Source organism: Prunus persica, chromosome G1 (assembly GCF_000346465.2).
Source record: "Prunus persica cultivar Lovell chromosome G1, Prunus_persica_NCBIv2, whole genome shotgun sequence".
Classification (NCBI taxonomy): domain Eukaryota; kingdom Viridiplantae; phylum Streptophyta; class Magnoliopsida; order Rosales; family Rosaceae; genus Prunus; species Prunus persica.
The window spans coordinates 23,004,395-23,027,120 of record NC_034009.1 but is presented as its reverse complement, the minus strand read 5'-3'; the positions used below and the strand labels follow the sequence as shown (position 1 = coordinate 23,027,120).

At 38.0% G+C, this 22,726-nt stretch overlaps 4 protein-coding genes across 5 annotated transcripts; all 4 read left to right on the top strand.

The window, feature by feature from the left end:
• Positions 347-6,398, top strand: LOC18793108 (RNA polymerase II C-terminal domain phosphatase-like 3). The gene is made up of 9 exons (XM_020554255.1): positions 347-1,414; positions 1,528-2,958; positions 3,292-3,873; positions 3,974-4,120; positions 4,208-4,476; positions 4,572-4,683; positions 4,807-5,064; positions 5,389-5,435; positions 5,531-6,398. Exons 1-9 carry the CDS (start codon positions 734-736, stop codon positions 5,592-5,594), a joined length of 3,591 nt encoding a protein of 1,196 aa, XP_020409844.1. The 5' UTR covers positions 347-733; the 3' UTR covers positions 5,595-6,398.
• On the top strand, positions 7,376-8,583 carry LOC18788889 (protein NETWORKED 3A). Its single transcript, XM_007226699.2, has 2 exons — positions 7,376-7,520; positions 7,942-8,583. Exons 1-2 carry the CDS (start codon positions 7,412-7,414, stop codon positions 8,505-8,507), a joined length of 675 nt encoding a protein of 224 aa, XP_007226761.1. The 5' UTR covers positions 7,376-7,411; the 3' UTR covers positions 8,508-8,583.
• Positions 10,130-16,021, top strand: LOC18789492 (coiled-coil domain-containing protein SCD2). Its single transcript, XM_020555372.1, has 17 exons — positions 10,130-10,717; positions 11,222-11,397; positions 11,837-11,912; positions 12,052-12,093; positions 12,186-12,248; positions 12,340-12,389; positions 12,480-12,507; positions 12,717-12,791; positions 12,917-13,027; positions 13,158-13,218; positions 13,553-13,669; positions 13,787-13,908; positions 14,071-14,140; positions 14,250-14,291; positions 14,622-14,662; positions 15,119-15,245; positions 15,612-16,021. The coding sequence occupies exons 1-17, from the start codon at positions 10,349-10,351 to the stop codon at positions 15,731-15,733; spliced, it is 1,692 nt and encodes a 563-aa protein (XP_020410961.1). The 5' UTR covers positions 10,130-10,348; the 3' UTR covers positions 15,734-16,021.
• LOC18792141 (serine carboxypeptidase-like 45) lies at positions 19,721-22,695 on the top strand. Of its 2 annotated transcripts, none has more exons than XM_007222971.2 (10): positions 19,721-20,058; positions 20,168-20,269; positions 20,368-20,463; positions 20,934-21,026; positions 21,119-21,192; positions 21,283-21,564; positions 21,654-21,781; positions 21,863-21,955; positions 22,066-22,183; positions 22,285-22,635. In XM_007222971.2, exons 1-10 carry the CDS (start codon positions 19,797-19,799, stop codon positions 22,432-22,434), a joined length of 1,398 nt encoding a protein of 465 aa, XP_007223033.1. In that variant the 5' UTR covers positions 19,721-19,796; the 3' UTR covers positions 22,435-22,635. The 2 variants fall into 2 exon arrangements, with proteins under 2 accessions (XP_007223033.1, XP_007223032.1); XM_007222970.2 differs by having other exon boundaries at positions 19,722-20,058; positions 21,657-21,781; positions 22,285-22,695.

Here is a 22,726-nt window from a genome sequence, read left to right as displayed (position 1 = left end):
GGTTAAATGAGCCAAATATTTGAGGATGTGACAAGGAGTGGTTGCAAGTTGCATCTACGTATTGATGGCGTTTGAACTATTCACATGAAATTTCAGACTTGAGAGGAGGGCAAAAAAGGAAAAGAAAAAGAGAAAATAGTGTTCTGGCGGCCCGTCCATCCAAAAGTCCAGGTCATGAGCCACAAACGAGTCAAATTACAAACAAAACTTCCACCACCACAACTAAATTACCAATTCCTTTCGTAATGGGGTAAATGGCTTTTGTCATTAAAAAAGCTCACTAGGGCCCTCTGTATCTTTTTCGGATTCATGACGTGTACGGCTCAGATTCAAACTCTTCCGTGTGCTAGATTCCCTCGTCCTTATAAACTCCTCCCTCTTCATCCCCCGTTCTTTACTCTCTCATCGTCTTTCCTCTTATTTTTATGTATTTCTTTTATTTTTTTCTCTTCTCGATCCGAATCGTAAATAATCCCCAAGATCGCGATTTTAAAACTCTGCCAAACAGATCTGAAACCAAAGTTTCCACACAAAAATTCAATCCTTCTTCTCTTCTTTTTGTTTCTTCTAATCCAATCTAATTTACCGCGCTAATATTCAGATCTCTGGAAGAGAAAAAAGATAAAAGAACAAAAAATAAACCCTAAAAATTCAATTTTGTAAGAGATTGTATAAATACTTCGGGAAAATCCTTTTTGGGTGTTCGTTGAAGTTGAATAATTTACACCTATTTATGGTCGTTGCTGGATCTAATTGTACTGGGTGGAACAATTTCAAAGAAATCGAAGAAACCCTAGGGGGTCTGATGGGCAAAGATGAGAGTGCCAAAGTTGTTGAAGATGTAGAAGAAGGTGAAATTTCCGATTCAACTTCAGTGGAGGAGATCAGTGAAGAAGATTTTGTTAAGCAGGAGAAGCAGGAAGCTAAGGTTCCTCCCATGGAATCCAAATCTAATGGTGGAGATGCTTCTAGGGTTTGGACGATGCGCGACATCTACAACTACCCTGGATTTCGGGGCTATGGTTCCGGGTTGGCGAACCTCGCTTGGGCTCAGGCCGTACAGAATAAACCTCTCAATGAGCTCTTTGTAATGGATGTTGATTCCGAAGAGAAGTTGAAGCGATCGTCGTCTTCGCTGTCTGTGAATTCTTCTAGTAGAGAAGATAGGAGCAATGCGAAGGAAATGGATAAAGTGGTGATTGTTGATAGTGGTGATGAAATGGATGTTGAGAAGGAAGAAGGGGAGTTGGAGGAGGGTGAGATTGATTTGGATTCGGAGCCTGCAGATAACGAAAACGCTGCGGCTGGCGAAGCCAAAGATGGTGTTTTGAATTCCAATAATATGAACATCGATAGTTCAGTGACTGATTTGAAGAATGATCCTCCTCTTTTTTCCCCTGAGCAGATGAAAGAGGTGAGCTTTTATTTAATCGAGCTCAGCAACTTTTAGCTGTTTTAGCGTAATCAGTTTAGGATAATTGTTGATATTTCAGAAAGTATTGACATGGTTTCTATGTTTTTTCTCAGATAGGGGTGATGATATCGTCTGTAGATTTCCGTGATGTTTTAGTCCGAACTAAAGCTGGTATTAAAGAGAATGAGATACAGATTATTGATGAGGTTAATAATAAGGATTCTGATGCTTCAGCTGTAAATGCTAGTCATGCACTCACTTCTTCAGCTAATTTTGCTTCAGACTCTGCTGTGGTTCATAATAATCCAATTATGTTGTCTGAAGTTCCAAGACCAGGAGTGTCTAGTTTAAAGGGTAGAGGGGTCCTGCTTCCCCTGTTGGACCTTCACAAGGATCATGATGCAGATAGCCTTCCTTCGCCCACACGAGAAACCCCTTCATGTTTTCCCGTTCAGAACACATTGGTTGTTGCTGATGGGATGGTAAAATCAGCGTCAGATACAGCTACCGCTAGGGTGGCACTGAATGCAGAAGATTCTAGATTGCATTCTTACGAAACTGAAGCTCTTAAAGCTGTATCTTCCTATCAACAAAAGTTTAATCGGAGTTCTTTTCTCATGAGTGAAAGACTTCCAAGTCCAACCCCTTCAGAAGACGGTGGTAATGGGGATGATGATACTGGTGGAGAGGTTTCTAGTTCTTTTGCTAGCAATTTAAGAACTTCATGTCCTCCTATTTCAGGACGGCAAATTGTTTCTCCTTCCCCTATCCCTGTAGGCAGCCCCAGCATGCAAGGACGGGCTACTGCTAAAAGTGCTGCCCCTCCGAATTCTGAGCCTAGTATGACCATAAAAGCTTCAGCTAAGAGTAGAGACCCCAGGCTTCGATTTGCCAATTCTGATATGGGTGCCTTGAATCTTAACCAACAGCCCTCGACAGTAGTGCATAGTGCACCTAAAGTGGATTCTGTTATAACGTTAAGCTCAAGAAAGCAAAAACCCCTGGAGGAGTCCAGATTTGATGGTCCTGCATTAAAAAGGCAAAGGAATGCATTGGAAAACTCAGGGATTGTTGGGGATGCAAAAACTGCTTCTGGAAGTGGTGGCTGGTTGGAGGACATTGGTGGCGTTGGACCTCATTTAAATAGCAAGAACCAGACTGTGGAGAATGCAGAAACTGATCCCAGAAATGTGGTTAAGGTTTTAAGTAGTCCTAGTACTGTTGATTGCAACACCAATGGCCCAAACAGTGCAAATGAGCATGTGTCGTTGATGGGTGCAAGCATGGCTTCCCTGCCTGAATTATTAAAAGATATCGCTGTGAATCCAACCATGCTGTTAAACTTACTTAAGATGGGACAACAACAAAGGGTTGCTTCAGAAGCCCATCAGAAGTCTGCTGATCCTCCAAAAACTATGACGCATCCTACAAGCTCAAGTTCAATACTGGTATCAGCTGCATTAGGGAATGTTCCTTCAAAGACCTCAGGGATTTTGCAGACACCTGCAGGAACACTTCCCGTTAGTTCACAAAAAGCTCTCATGGTGAGTGCTTACTTATATCCCTTCACCTAACTAGATTGAGCTAAGCATGTGCTTCCTTTGCAATTTTTTTCCTACTTTTGATGATCTCTATGATTATTCCAGTTTTTTTTTTATTTTTTATTTTTATTTATAACTCGTTAGATAAGAATTTCAGAATAATTTCTTCGGCAGTAAACCCAAATTCCGTTATTTTAGTCACATATTGTAAAAAAAAAAATTTATTTTTTCTGTGGGAGGTTTGTTAGATTTCTTTGTTTGCTTTATTTATTCATGAGCCCCATTACAAGTAATGCAGAAACTCCTTGCATTTTGAATAATTTACAACTTTTGCAGGATGAGTCTGGAAAAGTCCGCATGAAACCCCGCGACCCTCGCCGTGCTCTCCATGGTAATGCACTTCAAAAGAGTGGGAGTTTGGGACAAGAGCAGTTCAGAAATATTATACCGCCATTGTCGGCCATCCAGGGGAATAAGGATAATCTGAATGGTCAGGCGGATAAGAAGCTAGTGACTTCACAATCATTAGATGCCCCTGACATTACACGTCAATTCACAAAGAATCTGAAAAATATTGCTGATATTATGTCTGTTTCTAATGTATCAACAAGTCCAGCAATAGCTTCTCAGAGTGTTTCTTCCCAACTAGTTCCAATCAAGCCAGAGAGAATAGATCTGAAACCAGAGGAGCAGCGTCCGGAAAGTATTTCTGCTTCTGAAGCAGCTGCAGCAGGTCCCTCTCGTTCGCCGGTCATGTGGGGAGATGTTGAACATCTGTTTGAAGGATATGATGACCAGCAAAAAGCTGCCATCCAGAGAGAGAGAACAAGGAGGATAGAAGAACAGAAGAAAATGTTTGCAGCACACAAGCTCTGCCTTGTCCTAGATCTAGATCATACACTTCTTAATTCAGCTAAGGTAGTGTCTTGTTGATGTATGGAGTTGGTCTTTTGTGGCCTGTTGTTCTAAAGGGATATTTCCTCTATAATTTTGTTATAACTTAGTTTATCCTTTTCAGTTTGTTGAAGTAGATCCAGTACATGATGAGATTTTGAGAAAGAAAGAAGAACAGGATCGTGAAAAACCACAGCGACATCTCTTCCGATTTCATCATATGGGAATGTGGACCAAATTGCGGCCTGGGATCTGGAATTTTTTAGAGAAGGTAATTTTGAATATAATTGTATGCATAAATTATGATTTTATGGTTTATTTGAAAGTGGAGTCATTGCGTTGCCTCTTTGGACATCAGGCTAGTCAACTTTTTGAGTTGCATCTTTACACAATGGGGAACAAGCTATATGCTACGGAAATGGCAAAAGTGCTAGATCCAACTGGGGCCCTTTTTGCTGGACGAGTTATTTCTAGAGGCGATGATGGGGATCCTGAAGATGGTGATGAGAGGATTCCCAAGAGTAAGGATCTTGAAGGAGTTTTGGGTATGGAATCAGCTGTTGTAATTATAGATGATTCTGTAAGGGTCTGGCCGCATAACAAACTGAACTTGATAGTTGTAGAACGGTAAGCATTCCTTGATTTATGATATAAACTTTACTTTGTGTTTTGATTGGCTTGCTTTCCTTGTTACCCAATGCTTATGTATTGTTATTTTGCAGGTATACCTACTTTCCTTGTAGCAGACGACAATTTGGGCTTCTAGGTCCTTCACTTCTTGAGATTGATCATGATGAGAGACAAGAAGATGGGACTTTGGCATCCTCATTGGCGGTGAGGATGCTGTTCAACTCTTTGAGATTGCAAATAATTGGACATCTTTCTGCTTGATTATCTGTTCATTTTCTTCTTTTGGTTTTTAAGAGGATACATAATTATCTGTTGTTCTGGCTATAGGTTATTGAGAAGATACATCAGCTCTTTTTCTCCCATTCCTCCCTAGATGAAGCAGATGTTAGAAATATTTTAGCCTCTGAGCAACGGAAGATTTTGGCCGGATGTCGTATAGTGTTTAGCAGGGTCTTTCCAGTTGGTGAGGTCAAACCTCACCTACATCCTCTGTGGCAGACAGCTGAGCAGTTTGGTGCTGTGTGTACCAACCAGATTGATGACCAGGTCACCCATGTAGTTGCCAATTCCCTTGGGACCGACAAGGTACTGTTTCTCATAAGCTCTGCCATTAGAACAACTTCTAAGACTTGAAATATTATTTAGGGGATTATTTAGATATCTTATGTGAGTATACCCAGCCTCACTCCTCGATAACTGAAAAGACGATGAGAGAGAGAGAGAGAGAGAGAGAGAGAGAGAGAGAGAGAGAAAATACCCAAAACTCGATCGCCTCTTCCCAAAAAACCCTAAAAAAGGAAAGGAAAAAAAAAAGGGGAACTATTTAGAGATGTTATTTCAGTGTTTTCCCTTCTTCCCCCTGTTCTGCTTTCTTTTGAGTTGAGGCATGACATTAATTGTTTTGATCAGGTGAATTGGGCTCTTTCTTCTGGAAAATATGTTGTCCATCCTGGCTGGTGAGAGATTAGATCTTTGCTTATTTGTTTGTTTATTTTTCATTTCCTTGGATTTTGGAATTTGACATGGCCCTTTCTTTTCCATTATGAACCAGGGTGGAAGCATCGGCTTTGCTGTATCGGAGGGCAAATGAGCAAGATTTTGCCATTAAACCATAAACAATCACCACCCTAACCCTTTTGATAAACTAAAACTGATTAACAGAGAATCAAGAATCACCCCCGGGACGGAACAACCCCTTAGGTCATGCTGGGAGCAGCCAAGCCTAAACCTGACCCTGCTTGGCCTTGTTTTGATTCACATTTTCCTCCCATGAAGTGGCAGTTGCACATTAAATTGCCTGCCAGTTTTCTTAAGCGTGGGAATCAACCTTGAGCCCCCAAAGTTTGCCTTCATGATGGGTTGTATCTACAGAAGAGGAATGAGGTGGGGAAGCTCTGGTTGAGCTTGGTGGTTCTGGTTGGGCGTTGAGGATTGTTTCCCTATCAAATTAGGGGTTTCCCTATTGAATAAGAGAGATTGCTTGCCTGACAAATCCCAGTCACTTGGGGGGAACAAGGATTGTGTACAAAATGCAAGTTTTCGAGATCCAAAACATAAAATAAGAGATTGAAATCCAGAGACAAACCCAAGTGATGCTGGTTGGAACTTGGAGGTAAATTACAGTAGATGATGACAACGGCATGAAGAGAAATGTGGGGATAGAAAACTGTATATTGGGGTGGGGGGCTAGCAAGGGAGAATTGGTCATTCAAAGCTTGAGGCAAGTACTTGGATATATAGTCGGGTCATTTTGGGGGGAAAATGACCGGGCTGGTTTGTGATGGTTGCCTGGTTGAGCTAACTTTTCATTGAACTATTGCATCCGACCTAATTAAATTGGTTTGCCAAAAAGAAAACACCCTGAATAAACGAATTTTAATACACAAATTATCCAATGAAAGAATTTCTGCCTGACTTAACTTTTCTTTCTTTTTCAATATCTGTAGGCAAGAATATCCTACCTGAATGCTTTTCTTTTTACATTTTTTTGGGGGGTTTTTTTTTTCTGCCCAGAAATCTCAATCAATTTTGAATGATGCTGACTGCTAAAGTTCTATGAGGCTTTTTACGAGGAGTAGTTGTCAAGAATTCAATGTGATTACCACTTTTGTCACTCGTAGGGGACTTCTGCCTGGTTTACCCGAATAGAAAAGTAACCCAATGGGTTACCTAAAACTTGTTTGGTTGGTGGGAAACCCAAAGAAAATAATAAATTCCCATTGAGGCCAAACCTGTGGACCCGAGCTGAGCTTGGGATGAGGAGGAAAGTGAAATTAGCATCAAACCAGTAGGGATGTGGATCAACCTCTTGACTATTTTATGTGATCCCCAATCACCTCACATTCTATTCCAACGGGCCATTAAATTCTCAAGAATCTGCATTTAAATTGGCAGTGAAAATCTAAGGGATTCACATTTAATGCGATAAATTAACTTCTAAAAATAACAAAGACTTCTTGTGACTTGTCAATTTCGTTCAAAATCAAAACCCATTGATTATTCCAAATTAATTTAAAAAATTATAAAGTTTGATTCAATATAATATATATGTCAAATTTCTAGCCAAATACATTTTTTTTTAAACGCATGTATAATGCATTCATTTGTTAAAGGAGGAATTTAACTTATGAAACATTTTCAAAATCGTAGAAGACTGTTTAAATTCAAACTCAAACTCAAGAACAGTTTGCGCCCACGGGAAGTTTGAGGGTTTCTAAAGATTCAACGCTATTAAGTTGTCGTATTTTAGAGGGATTTTATTTTTTTTGAAGTCCTGAAAATCAGGATAATATTGACAGAGAGTGTTATAAGTCAATACAGATTCAAAGAAACAGGGTTTCATATATAGCTTACATATACATAGTGCCCCCCCCCCCCCCCCAGCAGAAACAAAACCTCAGTGGAGGGAGAAGGTTTTATTGTGTAGAAGACGATGGGTTCAATAGAGGCGAACAGAGAAGACCAGGCTGCCGCTTTTTCATGGTGGTGGGATAGCCATAATCATCCCCATCAATCTCAGTGGCTTGAAGCTACTCTCTCAGGTTTCCACCTTTTCATCTTCCTCAATCCCCATCTAGGCTAGGGTTTCCAGTACCCCGCCCGAAGTTCATTAGTTTTTGCACGTTTGATTTGTTACATTATGCACACAGATTATTTTCTTTGTTTCCTCCCGTCTCTAGATTTACATTAGAATTCTTTGATTTGGATGATTTCTTGCATGCTTAAAATTCAGTTCTTCATGGTGCAAATGTTCATGGCTCATCATAGTGTTTTTCGGTCGTTTCGATATTGTACAAACTTAAGAATCCGTTTGATCTTGCCCCGTTTATCAACCGTGGGGAGCATAATATTCACATTCTAATAGCAGGATTATTGAATGGGATTTTGATTTCAGTTACATGATATGTCACCCAAATGAAGTGGTGAATTCTAACCACGCAGAGATGTGATATACTTTTGCAGATTTGAACGAGAAGACTAAGCTCATGCTAAATATTATAGAAGAAGATGGAGATTCATTTGCAAAGAGGGCTGAGATGTTCTACAAAAGAAAACCTACGCTGATAAACTTGCTAGAAGACTTCTACAAGTCGCACCGTTCGCTCGCTGAGAAGTATGATCAGCTTAGGTCTGAACTAATTCAAGCCTCCCATCTGAGATCATTTTCTTCCTTACACTCCTTGAAAGTCCAAACCATCCACAAGTGTGAAAAGGAAGTCAAGGCTTTGAAGACACAGGTTGAGACAGACCAAGAATCCTATGAAGAATCCGATGGTGAGAAAATGTGGGACGAAAAGATCTCAGAACTCATAGATGAAAATATTCAGCAGCAGGCTGAGTTGATAAGGAGAAACAAGTACCAGAATGAAACAATTCAGAAGCTGAGGGATGAGAACAAAAGGTTGAAGAGTCCTCTCGCAGGGCATAAGGCCGATGATCTCAAAAGGCAAAACCAATCTCAGTTTTCAAGGTCCAAGTCCAAAGGGCCTTCTTTCCTTGGAAGGCTCACTGGATGCACTGGCTCTTGATCATGATTAATCGGATAACTTTTCAATTTTAAACATACATTATCTATTATCATAATACATATGAAGGTTCTTAGTATTTGACCAAAAAGAATGAAGCTTCTTAGTAAATTTGAATGTTCACCTTACCAAATGTTTTTGTTAATGTCTGATTTCTTAGATATTACTAACACTATGCGACGATGTTATACTCAAACTCAAAACCTACTCGTAGTGGTTAACTTTTGATATGCTTTTGCCGCGTTTGTTTTAATCTCTTGTTGATGTTTTCCTATGGTACGGGGCTTCTTGTTCATTTCCTTGTTTGCTTTCTTTCGTAGACCTGCGATTGCTGCGGCTTAGATCTGTTTCTTGATGTCGGGCAGCCTTTGTGGTATTTTTGGTTTATAACTGGAGGAGTATAATACTAGCTAGTACTAGAGGGGAGTCCAATTGGCTTTCTTTTTAACTTTGCTAAAGTGAATTCTCATGTAAGATTCACTTCTCCATTAGGTTCAAATTTGAGCTACAATTTCCTTATAACCAAGTCAATATTTTGCTTGAAATCAATTATATCGATAATCCTATTTTATAGATATTGAGTCTAATTGCTAAAAGTATACATTGATCATTGTCGATACGCTAATAAATGAGTTCAATTCGGTTTCCACAGTTTGAGATGCGTTGAGAAGAAAAGAGATTTTCAAATGATAACGATGACAACGACAATGGCAGTGAGAAAGACAATTGAAGAGAAGGGAGGGAGATCTCTAATTTTAGTTGTGGTGGTAGCTAAGAAGAATTTAAGGGAAGGAAAATTTGAGGACGAAAAATAGGCGCAAGGACTACGGTAATTTTTTTATTTTTTTTATAACAAAAGAAAAAAAAAGGACAGTTTCGATTTGGCAATCACTCATTGTTTTGATATTATGAATTGATTTTTAAAATTCTAAACTAAATCGGATTGGCTAAAGGCAGGTAAAATGTTATTAGACGACCCAAAAAAATTGCTAAAATGTAATTAATCCAATGTATTTTTTTTTGGACTGAAATTTATAATACTGAAGACCTAAAAAATAGATGGTTTGGATCATTGGGAAAAAAATTGTATGGTACCCTAAAAGGCATCTCTCAAATAAAATTATTTGAGGGATCCCTCAATAAAAGGGGACTGTATCACTAAATATCTCAAATCTATTCTCCTTTCCCAAGCAAAAAAAAAGTAGTAAACAAAAAAAAATTTATTTAAAAAAAAACTGACGTTAATTTTGTGGAAGATTTTGAAATTCTCTTTTAATTTTTTAACAAGGTGGAAATAAAAGTTAGTTTGTCCAATGCATTTAACAAGGGTATATTTGGAAAACAAAACATACATTGTTTAATGTATTAATGACATTGTTTTAAGTGTAGAGAAAGTAACACATGTCATGAAGAGAGAGGAGAATGTTTAAAAAAGAAGGTTAAAGAGAAGGTTGCTAGCATTTCTCTACTGGGATTATAGTATGTAACATAATATCTCAAATTCCAAACCAAAAATAAAACTGCATATTCAATCTAATTATCATGATTTCCAAAATCAAGCCCAACATTACCATAATTAATCACCATTATTTACTCTAGTTTTACCAAAATCACACTTGGACCAAAAAAAGGCACCCTCTTACTAGCGTATAGTAGAGCTTTCAGACAGCGGTCTGTCCAAGGAGACCCAAAAAATCTCTCTCTCTCTCTCTCTCTCTCTCTCTCTCTCTCCTCAGTCTCAGCTTAAAGCTCCGAACTTGGAGCCTTCCTGTCTACGTTTCTGCAAACCGACGATCTAGGTGCCCATTGCCTATATTTATATTTAACTAACTAACTGACACTATATGGACCGGAGACGAACCGACAGTCCGGTCTACGCCCGCCAATGGACGAGCGAGTCTAGCACCACTCTCGGCGGCGCCACATCTCCGGCAATGTCTCCGGTGCGTGGTCACCACGCTCGGTCATCCTCCGCCAGCGGCATCTCCAACATCAAACGCACTCAGAATTTTGCCGCCAAGGCCGCGGCTCAGCGCCTCGCTCAGGTCATGGCCTCTCAGACCGCCGACGACGACGACGACGAAGAGGACGACCTCGGATTTCGATACAGTGCTCCGCCGCCACTCTCTCTGTCAAGAAATGTCAACAGTCCTGGTGCTAAGCCTGTAGCTCCGTCTTCCAGGACCACTACTAGATCGCCTTCGCCCGCGGCGGTAAATCTCTGAGCTCTCAATTATGTGTGTATTTTTTTTTCACCTGAGTTTTTCAAAATTGAAACTTGTCTGTGGTATAGTAATTAATTAGTAGTTAAATGAGTTGGTTGAAGTGAAAGCTTGAGTTTTTGAGGCAGAAGAACATAATGTGGATTTTAGTTGCTCTTTGTACTTGAAAGTTCTGGTGCCACATTGCTCTTTGTATTCTGATTTACTCTCAATTATGTCAAATTCTGCTCTTGAGTTTAAATATGATTTTTTTATTTTTTATTTTTTTATTTTTTGTGAGTTTAGTTTTTTTTGAGAAATTTAGGATCTTTTCTGGATTTTGAGGATTTTACTGAGTCCAATAGTTGATTGACTGTGAGTTTAACCGGCTAAGCCCTTTTTTTGGGTTGGTTTTGGAAGGAATGTGTGTGTCTATGAACTGGTGATTTGAATGGTTGGGGGGGAGGTTTTGGTTTCAATGTGGAGGGCTGATTGCCTTTTCTGATATTTGATTAGTTAGCACAAAACCCTGTAGAGGAAACTCCACAGGTTCGCTCAACATCAACTGGAAGGCCATCAATGTCTCTCCGTGCAGCACCTCCATTGGCACCACCCAGTAGAACATCACTTAGGACTGCAACTTCCGTGCCACCATTGGACCCTCCCACCAATAATAGGAAAAAAGAGAATCGGTAAACAATCTTCTTTCTCGTGTCATTTATATAATTGAACAATTGAAGGTCTGCCATTACTATATACTACATGTATCTAAAAGGTGTAGGAATAGGCTATAGGATACTTTCTTTGCATTCTATTAGTGTTTTTGCTCATCTCGTAATTTACCTTAGTTTTCACTGTCATTATTTTTCAAGCTTTTGAACACACGCATACTACGTAAGCAGCCCAATGTTTTGCTAATAAGGTCATTTTTAAGGCTTGATTAACCCCACACATTCACACATTCAGACTAACTAATATAATTTGAATTGTTTTATGTACCTATTCTGTTTCTACCAGAGCCAATCCTTGCAATCAGCAGTAATTCTGTTAAATACATATTTTGTGTTAGCTTGACTGACAAAGTTTATAAGATTAACAATACTGGATATAATGGGTGGGAATGAATTGCAGATTTTTATCAGAAATGGGACATTTCAAAGCAAAAGATTCGGGAGATCATCGAGAGGCTTCTGCACTTCATGATGAAGTATGCACATGAATTACATCCATTTGAGTTTAAATGCACTTGGATATGTGTCATGTGTATCCTCTTTAAGATAAATAAGCATATCGTTTTCTATTTCCTATCCTTGAAGTTGTATTTGGAATAACTGTTTACCCTGCAGCTCGATATACTACAAGAAGAGCATGAGAATATTCTTGATAAGGTGCAAGATTTTGTCCTTGTATTTTCTTAACTAAGTAATTAGCTTAATATAATCTATCTGTAATTTATTCCATTCTGGAATTTATCTTACAGCTCAGACAGGAAGAAGAGAGATGCGATGAAGCCAATGCTAGAGTTAGGGAACTTGAAAAGCAGGTAATTGTTTTGCTATTATGGTGTGCTGCATAATGTATAATAGTGTGCTTATCATTAATTACGAATTTGCTATATTTTTCTGAGTCTTCAGGTTGCTGGGTTTGGAGAAGGTGTGTCTTTGGATGCTAAATTCTTGAGCAGGTGTACTAAAGTTCAAATAATTTTCGTGCATGCACCTTTCCTTCTCATTTTTCTTGGGTGATATTGACATTATCTGTCCCTGCTTTGCAGAAAGGAAGCTGCCTTGCGACAAAAAGAGGTAATTAAGTAAACTTGAGATGCTCTTTATCTTACCTTAAATACGAGTCAATCAACTTACAATTGTTCATAGGTCACTATATGAGTGGAAATGTTTTGCTGGTTTCGAAGGTCTACCATGAGTTTACTAAACCATAATGTGCTTTAATTTGTATTAGTTTTTTTTTATTTAAAGAAAGACCGTCTAATGAGTTTTTTATATTGTTATAGGTTGCATTTAAAGATGCAAAACTGTCAAAGGATGAGGTAGATACAGAGGCTGCATCTCTTCGGTCTGAAGTCGAGGTACTTATGCTACCATGCTGGCATTGTCAATCTGCTAAAAGGAATTGCTAAATCCAAGTCTGATGCATAACCAAATATAAATGTGGCATGCAATTTGATAGTGTAGTGTTTCTTGTTTGAATCAGAAAGCAAAAGAAGCAAGTGCCGTTGTTATGCAACAACTTGATGGAGCTGAATCTGAAGTGAAATCCCTACGACTAATGACACAAAGAATGATATTGACTCAGGAAGAAATGGTATGTGTATGCATAGTTGCATGGAGCCTATAATAGTCATCTGGTGATTAATTATTCAGTATATGCACTCTTGCATAGAGCATATGAGTAGCCATCTGGGGATTCATTATTTGGTATATCTGTACTTCAGGAAGAAGTAGTTCTCAAGAGGTGTTGGCTTGCACGCAATTGGGGCTTAGCTGCAATGCATGGTATACTATGTCGTAATTTCTAGTATAAAGAAAGGAACTCGTGGTACTTTTATATGTTTATTTCTTTTCAAATTAATTCCGACAATTAATTACTCATTGATATTTGGTTTTTGTTTGCTTTTGCTTGCATTTTGTTCCATAGGAAACAAAATGAAAACTAATACAATGGAGGTGAACAAGCAGTTCACCTATTTAACAGCTAGCTAGAGTTACAACACAATAAAAGGAGAGCAATCTCTTAAGTTGTCAAAGCTTTTGCTTGCACAATAGGTTTTTATGATACTTGCGTATCATCTTTGGTTCAGCTTTAAACAATTTCTGTTATGCCTTGTAGGTATTTGTGCAGATATTGCAGTAACTAAGTACGAATACTGGTCATCACTAGCTCCTCTTCCATTTGAGGTTGTCATTTCTGCAGGACAAAAGGCTAAGGAGGAATCCTGGGAAAAAGGCTAGTAATCATCATAACAGAGTTTTTTTTTTAGTATATATGTATTTGTTTTCTTATATTCAGTGACAGGAAAATTTCATTGGACTTATTGCAGGCTCTAATTCTTATGTTGAACAGGTTATGATGATCTCGAGAAGAGAAACAAACTTGTTCAAGACTTGAATGATTTAACTGGAGAAGGAAACATTGAGAGTATGCTTGCAGTTGAAATGGGATTGAAGGAGCTTGCGTCCTTGAAGGTTCCATTCTAATGCATTGCTCATCTTATTTTATTCTTATATATTGTTTTTTCTGATGTCATTTTCCAACTCAGGCACACCGTTTGCTCTACTGTTGTTTCTTCGTGAATCTGCTGATTTTTCTTTTTTCTGTGGTTAATTAATGATGTTGCTACAATGAAGGTTGAGGAGGCTATTGTGCTTGCATTGGCCCAGCAACGGCGTCCAAACTCTAGTCGGCTATCCTTTTCTGGTATGCATTGTATTTCTATAACATGTTGACATGTGTGGTTCCCTTTTCTTCCAATGTTTGCTATCATCCAACATTCCTATTGTGTTTTGATACATACTGTTGTTATCAGATATCAAATCACCTGCTGACCCAAAGTTTATGGAGGCTATTGGTACGTCTTTCTTTTTTCAGATAGTGAATCGTAAGGTGATCCATAATTTACCATATTTGACAAGAAAAAATAAAACTTTGAAACTGTTACTACATTATGGAATAGGGAAAATTCATCATACATCAGCATCTTATCAAATTAGCTTGACAAGATATGCATTAACCAGAAACTTTGTCCTGACAGTCATTAATTCTTTCCTTTTTTAAGCATTGTGTGATCCTAATCAACAAGTTCTTCAGTTTATATGTCATTATTTTATGATTGATAGAATTCCAAAATTGTTTGTCGTAATGATATGAATGTGATACAGATATTGTTGTTTTCTTGCAGAGTTGAGTCCAGAGGAGTCTGAGGATGTACTTTTTAAGGAGGTTTGAAATTTCAGTTTGAGTTATTTGTCTTTGCATCTTATTGATTTCGAAACATGCTTATTTGTGTATATGTATGTAGTTAAATGTCCATCTTCAGTTGTATGTACGAAATTATATTTGCACTTAAAATGCTGAACTTCTCTTTTAACGGATGTTATTTTGAGCAAACTATGTGGCTGAAATTTTCAACTTAATAATATGGTTTCTAGCCTATTAATTAGAAATATACCAGTTTGTTAGTCAACTGACACAGGCATTTGAATTGTAGCCAACTTAATAATATGGTTTATGTCACATGGTTCAAGTAGTCTCTTATCATACATAATCTTCAAACTTGATAGTCATTATCTTTCTTTTGGTACAATAAACATATTAGTCTATGCATTTGTTTTTCACAAGGACAAGTTATTTATATCATGTTAATGCAATTATTTTGAATATATCCAACTGTCATAGGCATGGCTTACTTATTTTTGGAGAAGAGCCAAAGTTCATGGGATAGAGGAGGAGATTGCCAAAGAAAGAGTTCAGTTTTGGATTAACCGCAGTAGGCATTCACCCACATCACATGACGCTGTTGATGGTGAGTTTTAGTTTGCTGGCAAGAATTTTGTGTTTCACTGAGTTTTACAATGGTGGAGTTGCTATCTTGGAAGAAAATTGCCTGAACATCAATTTTAGTTCTCATTTTTTATATTTATGTTTTTGTTTTGTTTTTTGTTTTTTGTTTTTTTGTTTTTTTTCTGTTTCCCATTGGGGATTTTCACTGTTCTTGCATACTCAATGGTGCTCTTTGAAATTCCCTCGCGTAAATCCTTCAAGAAAATCTTAGGCACAATAGATTCTTTGTATTTCTCTTATCAGCACACGTGGTCCTTGCACACAAAATCAATGCATTCTATTTGAGATTCAATATGGCAGTTTTGCTTATATGAGTTCTTTTTATCAGTCGAGGAAGGGCTGATGGAACTCAGGAAATTGGGAATTGAGCACCGGCTGTGGGAAGAATCCCGCAAGGCAATCGATCAAGACCCTTCCACGCCCATTACACAGAAATCCGCTCCACGGTGAAGAAGCTATGTTTGATAGTAAAGATCTCTTAGATGTATGTGCTGTTGTATGCATTTTTCCTTTTACTTCATTTATTTGTGTTAATTGGTTTTGTTGAAGCATTTTCCATCTGAACTTCTGCCCGGCACGGGGCACCGGTTATTAACATATTCACAATCGAGGGGTACCCTTTTTTATTTTATTTTTTAAACTTTGTGCTTTCAAAGGGACTCTGTTGCTGTCAGTGTTCATTACACTTGTACAAAATCGAATCTCAAATATGCCTTTTATTTTTCCTTCTGATTTGAATTCTGATATCATTGGAGCTAATCTAAAATTGTATCTAATATCTGCTATGATCATTGGCAACCTCGCAGCATAGAGTTCTCCAAAAAGAGATTACCACCAAGATTATCATTTCCAACATTTGATAAATCAAACAATATCAACTGATATCTTCGGATTGAAGCTTCTGTGTATATTTGTTTGAAACTTGATCATTTAGGTTGCACTCTCTGTTTTTGAAGCACTATATAAGAATGGCCCATATCGTAAAGTCCACTATCTTTAACGGCTCTTTCTGGTTTGAGACAAGGAGTCTGGAAAGTTGACCATTGACATCTTTTTCCCCACGTACTCTCTGAGAGTCTGACTTAACATGGAGGCAGTTGAATATTGCCATTGCAATATTCTCACAATTTATGTTCAAAAATTACGTTCTGCATTGAAATTATACATATGATAACTGAACTGGACGTAATGGCCTGTGAAATTGTTTTGACGTGAGGGCAAATATTGTCCAAGAATAAGGCCCCTACCAACGCATCGACAATCAGAATTCACCTACATGCACAAATCGACCAATGATGGTAACGCTCTTCATTGAGCTACTTAGTTATCTTCTAGCTCTAAGTTAACGTTACCTAACCATTCACTTTAATTACTGGTTCTAGGAAAGAATAACAAATAAATTTGGTTTTGTCATCTCATAGATGGAACATTGTAAAATGGCCGTTGGGAGGCTTTAGAATCCCAACCCCACAATCTCTCTCTCTCTCTCTCACATGCGGTCCATGGCACTTAGCACGCGCAGCAGGTTTTGTTGAAGGACTGTAACTAAAATATTGTAGGGCCAAACATAAAACTTACCACAAGAGCATGGGCAACTGAGCAAACAAGAAACCAAACAAGGAGAGATGTCTAAAACTTAAAGAGGAGGGATGGGGCATGTGAATATAATAGTGGCCCATGGCCATGGCCTTCTTGGTGCACACCCCCAGCAGCTGAAAAAAAAAGGGGGATTCTTTTGGTGAAAAGGTACGCATAGGAAAGTAAAGAAAGAAGAGAAAATACACCAGAATTCTAAAGGTGATTTTGACCCAATACCCTTATCTATCAGTTTTTCCCTTTCTATTTTGTGACATGGGGGGACCCCTATCTATACACACCTACCTGTTTTACATTTATTTAGAATCTTCATCCACTATATTAAAGTATTACACATTTGGCAAACTCACCTTGAAATTCAAACAAGATTACCCTACAATTGGACGTTTCTATATCATGGGTTTCCCCATAATTATTACATTGAAATCATTATATTGGCTTGCATTATTCTTTGAATTAGGAACTTAGGAGGAAGACTTGGAGTTGGAACTCTCTTCTCTTCTAAAAAACACTTTTTTTTTCTTCTTTCCAGTTGTGAAAGTTGCTATGGAAGTTAGTTGAGATGGGACTGCAAAAAAGAAAAAGGCAACGTGGTGGGAGGAGGAGGTTTCCAAGGTGAAAAAAATTGTAGGCATGGCATGGTGTGGGCGGCAAGGCAGGACCTTTCGACAGGTTTTGCCTTTTGTCTAAACAAAATGGTATGGGTGGCCTAGCTTGGTTAAAAAATAAAAAATAAAAAGCAAAATCATGTAGCATGTTTTGGCAGGTACGAAATGAAATGTTTTCTCCAACATGCTCGAGTGAAAATCATTACCCTCTTGACCCCATCATCACCACACAAACACACAGAGAGAAAAGAGTTTCAAAGTCTCGATGTCTTTTTTCTTGTTTTCACTTGTGTCAATAATTCTTCCATTTTGTCAAGTTAAAAGTTTTTCATGGAATTCTGACTTTCTATACATATTTTTGCTGAAACAAACCACTTCTAGACTTATTGTAAAGTAACTTTGTAAGTATTAGAATGAATCAAAACTGAAACTTTCATACTAGAGGAAAAGAGGCTCAAACCTCAATCCATTGTCATTTCCACACACACAAACCAAATAAAAAATGAAACCAAACCACCAATAGTGGCCCAGTGGTTTGTCCGCCATTTGGGTAAGGCTCTAGAATTCGGTTGGATTTGCTCTCCAGTTCAAGTCCCAGCAATTGCAACACCTGGTGGCAGCAGCAGGCTCAGTTCCTCGAGTGAGAATTAATCGAGGTGCGAGCAAACTGGCCTGAACACCTCATGATACTTACCCCCAAAAAAAAAAAAAAAACCAACATGTATGGGTTCTAACATGCGTGTCTAATCTAATCCAATATGAAAAAACAGACAAGAAAAAAAGAAGAGATATTACCAATTCAAAAGCTAATCAGCTTTTCCCCATATAAACAAAGTAAAATATAATGAAAAGAGACCCATCAATTCCTCAAGGAAAACAATTGATATAAGAAAAAAATAAAGCTGAATAGAAAAGTGAAACCATGCTTCCATTTCAAGACTCACAGAAAAATATCACACAATGCCTTATGCTCATTGCTGCACTTCCATTTTAGGCACATTTCCCAACTAAAGTTTGCACAGGCACTTTTCATTCTTTGGGAAAAAAAAAAAAAAAAAGTGACCCGAAATGGCAGAGATGCCACGAGCAAGTATATTTTGTTTGCTGATAACACAAACAAAAATTTGCATGCGGATTAGAATGTAATTGTGTGTTGTCCTGAGCAAGATTGAGACCTTACCTCAGCTAGCTGAGAAATGAGAAGAAAACAAGACATGGAATAACGGAATATGTTTTTGTCGTATTTCGCAGTTTCATAAACAAAACCATGGAAAACAGGTGCCCAGTGAGCAGCCTGCTGCGGCCGAGTGCTGCGGCACACGAGTAATAATTTAATAAAATAGTTTACTATATTTGGATTATTAGCCAATAAACCGCAATTAGAGTTTGGAATTTTGGATGCAAAATGTTATCTTAAAGTTCAACCCAGATCACGGGTTTTTACAAGTTTTTCTTTTCAAAAACCATGTCTTTGCTACTGGCATGGCATGCATTGACCACCACCCAAGTCATGCTTCCAAATTTACACATTATATTTCTTTTCGTGTAAAAGTTGCAAGAAATAAAAAAGTTTGTTACTTTTTTTATGTATACAAGCGGTATCGAGAAAAGGAAAAATCGAATCACTTGAGCTACAATTGATTGCCAATAAATAATGTTGTTGGCTAGGAGGAAAATTCTTTGGAGACATTATTACACTAGTTGGATGTCACATTCAGCTATATAGTGAGGAGAATAAAAAGTCATCCCCCTAGAGCTTATTTTCGTTTCTATGGAGTATGGAACAGAATAATTAAATATTTTTTAGATATAAAAAAAAAATCTGAATGGAACAGAGTTTTTAGTGCAGTGAATCCAATTGCAGAGTCTGTTGTAGATTTTGGAGTACATATTGGCCAAACACAAAACAGACAAATACAGTACTTCTGAACAATCTGTGAATTAATAAAGTGTCTTAAAAAGCACATTCTCTCTTTTCATTTTCAGCAACAGTAACACCCCATTTGCTGACTCAGCCAAGTCATACCCCAAAGGCAAGGGCAGAGAGAGAGAGAGAGAGAGAGGGAGAGCGTGACCAGTTCACAGCAAGGAGAAAGGCCAGCATGAGTCTCTCACATGATCGCATACATCTCTTTCAGGTCCAAAGTCTCTGATGGGACAAAAGTTTCAAATAATAATAATTACAAAAAACAAGATCTCCCCTCTTTTATCTTTATATAGTGCCCCCACTCTGGGCAGCAGTTCAGCTGAGCTGAATCTTTCTTTCTCTCTAGGCTCTAGGCTCTTTGCTCTTTCTTTCTACTGAACCCATGATTTCTCTTTCTCTACCATGGAAGACCATTGTAGTGGCTCTGGTTTTGCTCCACATAACTTCTTCTTCCATGAAAGCACGAGCTTCTCTTTCTGAGCTTGATAGAATTGCTCTGTTGCCGGGTCAACCCCAAGTCGGGTTCCAGCAGTATTCGGGTTATGTGACCGTTGATGAGAAGAAACAGAGAGCTCTGTTCTATTACTTTGCTGAAGCAGAAATAGATCCAGCTTCCAAGCCTCTTGTCCTCTGGCTCAATGGAGGTCCCTACTTCTTACTCAAAACTCAATTTTCTCTCTTTTTAATATATTTTTTAAACTGGGTTTTGAAAAAAATGAAATCTTTCTGGGCCTTGATGGTTTGTGATTTCAGGTCCTGGTTGCTCTTCTCTTGGAGTTGGAGCGTTTTCTGAGAATGGACCATTTAGGCCTAGCGGAGAGGTATTGGTTAGAAATGAACATAGCTGGAACAGAGGTAAAAGAATGCTCCTTTTGATTTTCTTCAATTCATTATTGGGTAGTTTCAAAACAATCCAATGCTGCTGATTGTTTAACATGCTCATTGATTTGCAGAAGCAAACATGCTTTACTTGGAGACGCCAATTGGAGTGGGGTTCTCTTATTCAACGGATACTTCTTCTTATGAGGCTGTAAATGACCACATCACAGGCACGCCTCACCAATTTGATTATTCTGTTAATTGAAATTTTATTTACATTCACTATATTTGAAATTTCTAATTTTATTAGCAAGTAGAGGTCTTGCTAGATAAGAAAGAAAAACCCTTTCGCAAATAGTTTAAAAACAGCAGAAGAAACACAATTTGTTTTACTGAATTTCAAGTCAACTTGTCTTCCTATCATTTTCCTTTGTTCTTTTTCCCAAAAAGAAAGAGAAGAAAATATTCTTTTTTTTCTTCTCCAAAGTTCCATTTGAAATCTTTTCATTTCTTTTTGCCAAAGATTCAAAATAATATTGCATGATGACCTTGCACTATAATTTTTCTTAGTTCACTCACTTTACCGATATGCCATGTGTGATGCGTACTGTTGATGGTTTGTATTTTTCCTTCTGAGTTGACAAAAGTTCACCTTTACAGGCCATCTATGATTTCTGAACTTTGTCCTTGTTATCTACAGCCAGGGACAATCTGCTGTTCTTGCAAAATTGGTTAGAAAAATTCCCACAATATAAAAATAGAAGCTTGTTTATTACAGGAGAAAGCTATGCTGGTATCATCTTGTTCCTGACAATTGCTTACTTCTTAATCAAGGATATAATAAGAGATGGAATTATTGATTTTATTTTCCCTATTTATATCCAGGTCACTATGTTCCACAGCTTGCAGAACTCATGCTCCAATATAAGGAGTATCAATTTAATTTGAAAGGAATTGCGGTGAGTGATAAAATCTCAAAATTACCACCTTTGGATTTCTTGTGCTTTCTCCCCCTCTATTGTGGTCTAAAATATTTGTTCTCTTTGCAGTTGGGTAACCCAGTCCTAGAATATACCACTGACTTCAACTCAAGAGCTGAGTTCTTTTGGTCTCATGGATTGATATCAGATTCAACATACAAAATGTTCACTTCTGTTTGTAACTACTCACGTTATGTGAGTGAATATTACAGAGGCTCGGTTTCACCTATTTGTTCAAGGGTGATGAGCCAAGTGAGCAGAGAAACCAGTAAATTTGTTGACAAGTATGATGTCACTCTTGATGTTTGTATATCATCTGTGTTCTCCCAATCCAAAGTCCTCCTTCCTCAGGTGAAAACCATCTTTTGCAACCTGAAATTTTGATTCATTTTCGACAAGTTCGTATCCATCTTCTAATTGTTTTAACTTGTTCATTCTAGCAGCAAGTTACTGAGGCAATAGATGTATGCGTGGAGGATGAAATAGTTAATTATCTGAACAGGCCAGACGTGCAGAAGGCACTGCACGCTCGACTTGTTGGCGTTCGTCAATGGGCAGTTTGCAGCAAGTAACTTTCTTCACCAGATATAAATTTTGACTGCATCTCGAAGTAGTATTTTGCTTAAATCATCTTCTGTGTTCATGACAGCATACTGGATTATCAGCTGTTGGATGTGGAGATACCAACAACCACAATCGTGGGCAAACTCATCAAAGCAGGAATACCGGTCTTGGTTTACAGGTAGATGTCTCTTACCTTTATAAGTATTTTATGTATTTCAGACCAACATAAAAACATTCTCTATTTTCTAAAGGTCGTTGCAGTTGACTTACTTTCTTGTAAACTTTCAGTGGAGACCAAGATTCTGTTATCCCATTGACAGGAAGTAGAACATTAGTTCATAGACTTGCAGAGCAATTAGGACTAAATACCACCGTGCCTTACAGAGTCTGGTTTGAGGGGCAGCAGGTGACTCTTATTTGAGATTAGTAAAATTTGATGACTTTCTGGTGCTTCTGTTAGGAACTTAAAAAGTGCTAAATGATGCTCTATTTTTTCCTTACCTGCAGGTTGGTGGGTGGACTCAAGCTTATGGTAATATACTTTCCTTTGCCACCATTAGAGGAGCATCACATGAAGCGCCGTTCTCACAGCCGGAGAGATCTCTTGTATTGTTCAAGTCATTTTTGGAGGGCCGACCTCTGCCCGAAGTATTCTGATCTACTGATCAGTTAGACTGGGTCCAGATTGAGATTGTAAGAAATTTGATTGTAAGGTTCAATCATCTGAGCATGAAAAGTGCGTTTGTTTGTTATTTGTAACATGTTACACGGGGGGTTATCCATGCTATGGAAAGTAGAAATTTTTTGTAAACACTTGAAGAAAAAAGAAAAGAAAAGAAAGGAAGTGCTTTTGGCAAATCTCAAGTTTCCATATTTGTAAAATAGTTTCAAATAATTGATCTGTTTCAATGGTCTGTTCGATAAATCCAAGTGAATGCGTGAAGCTTAG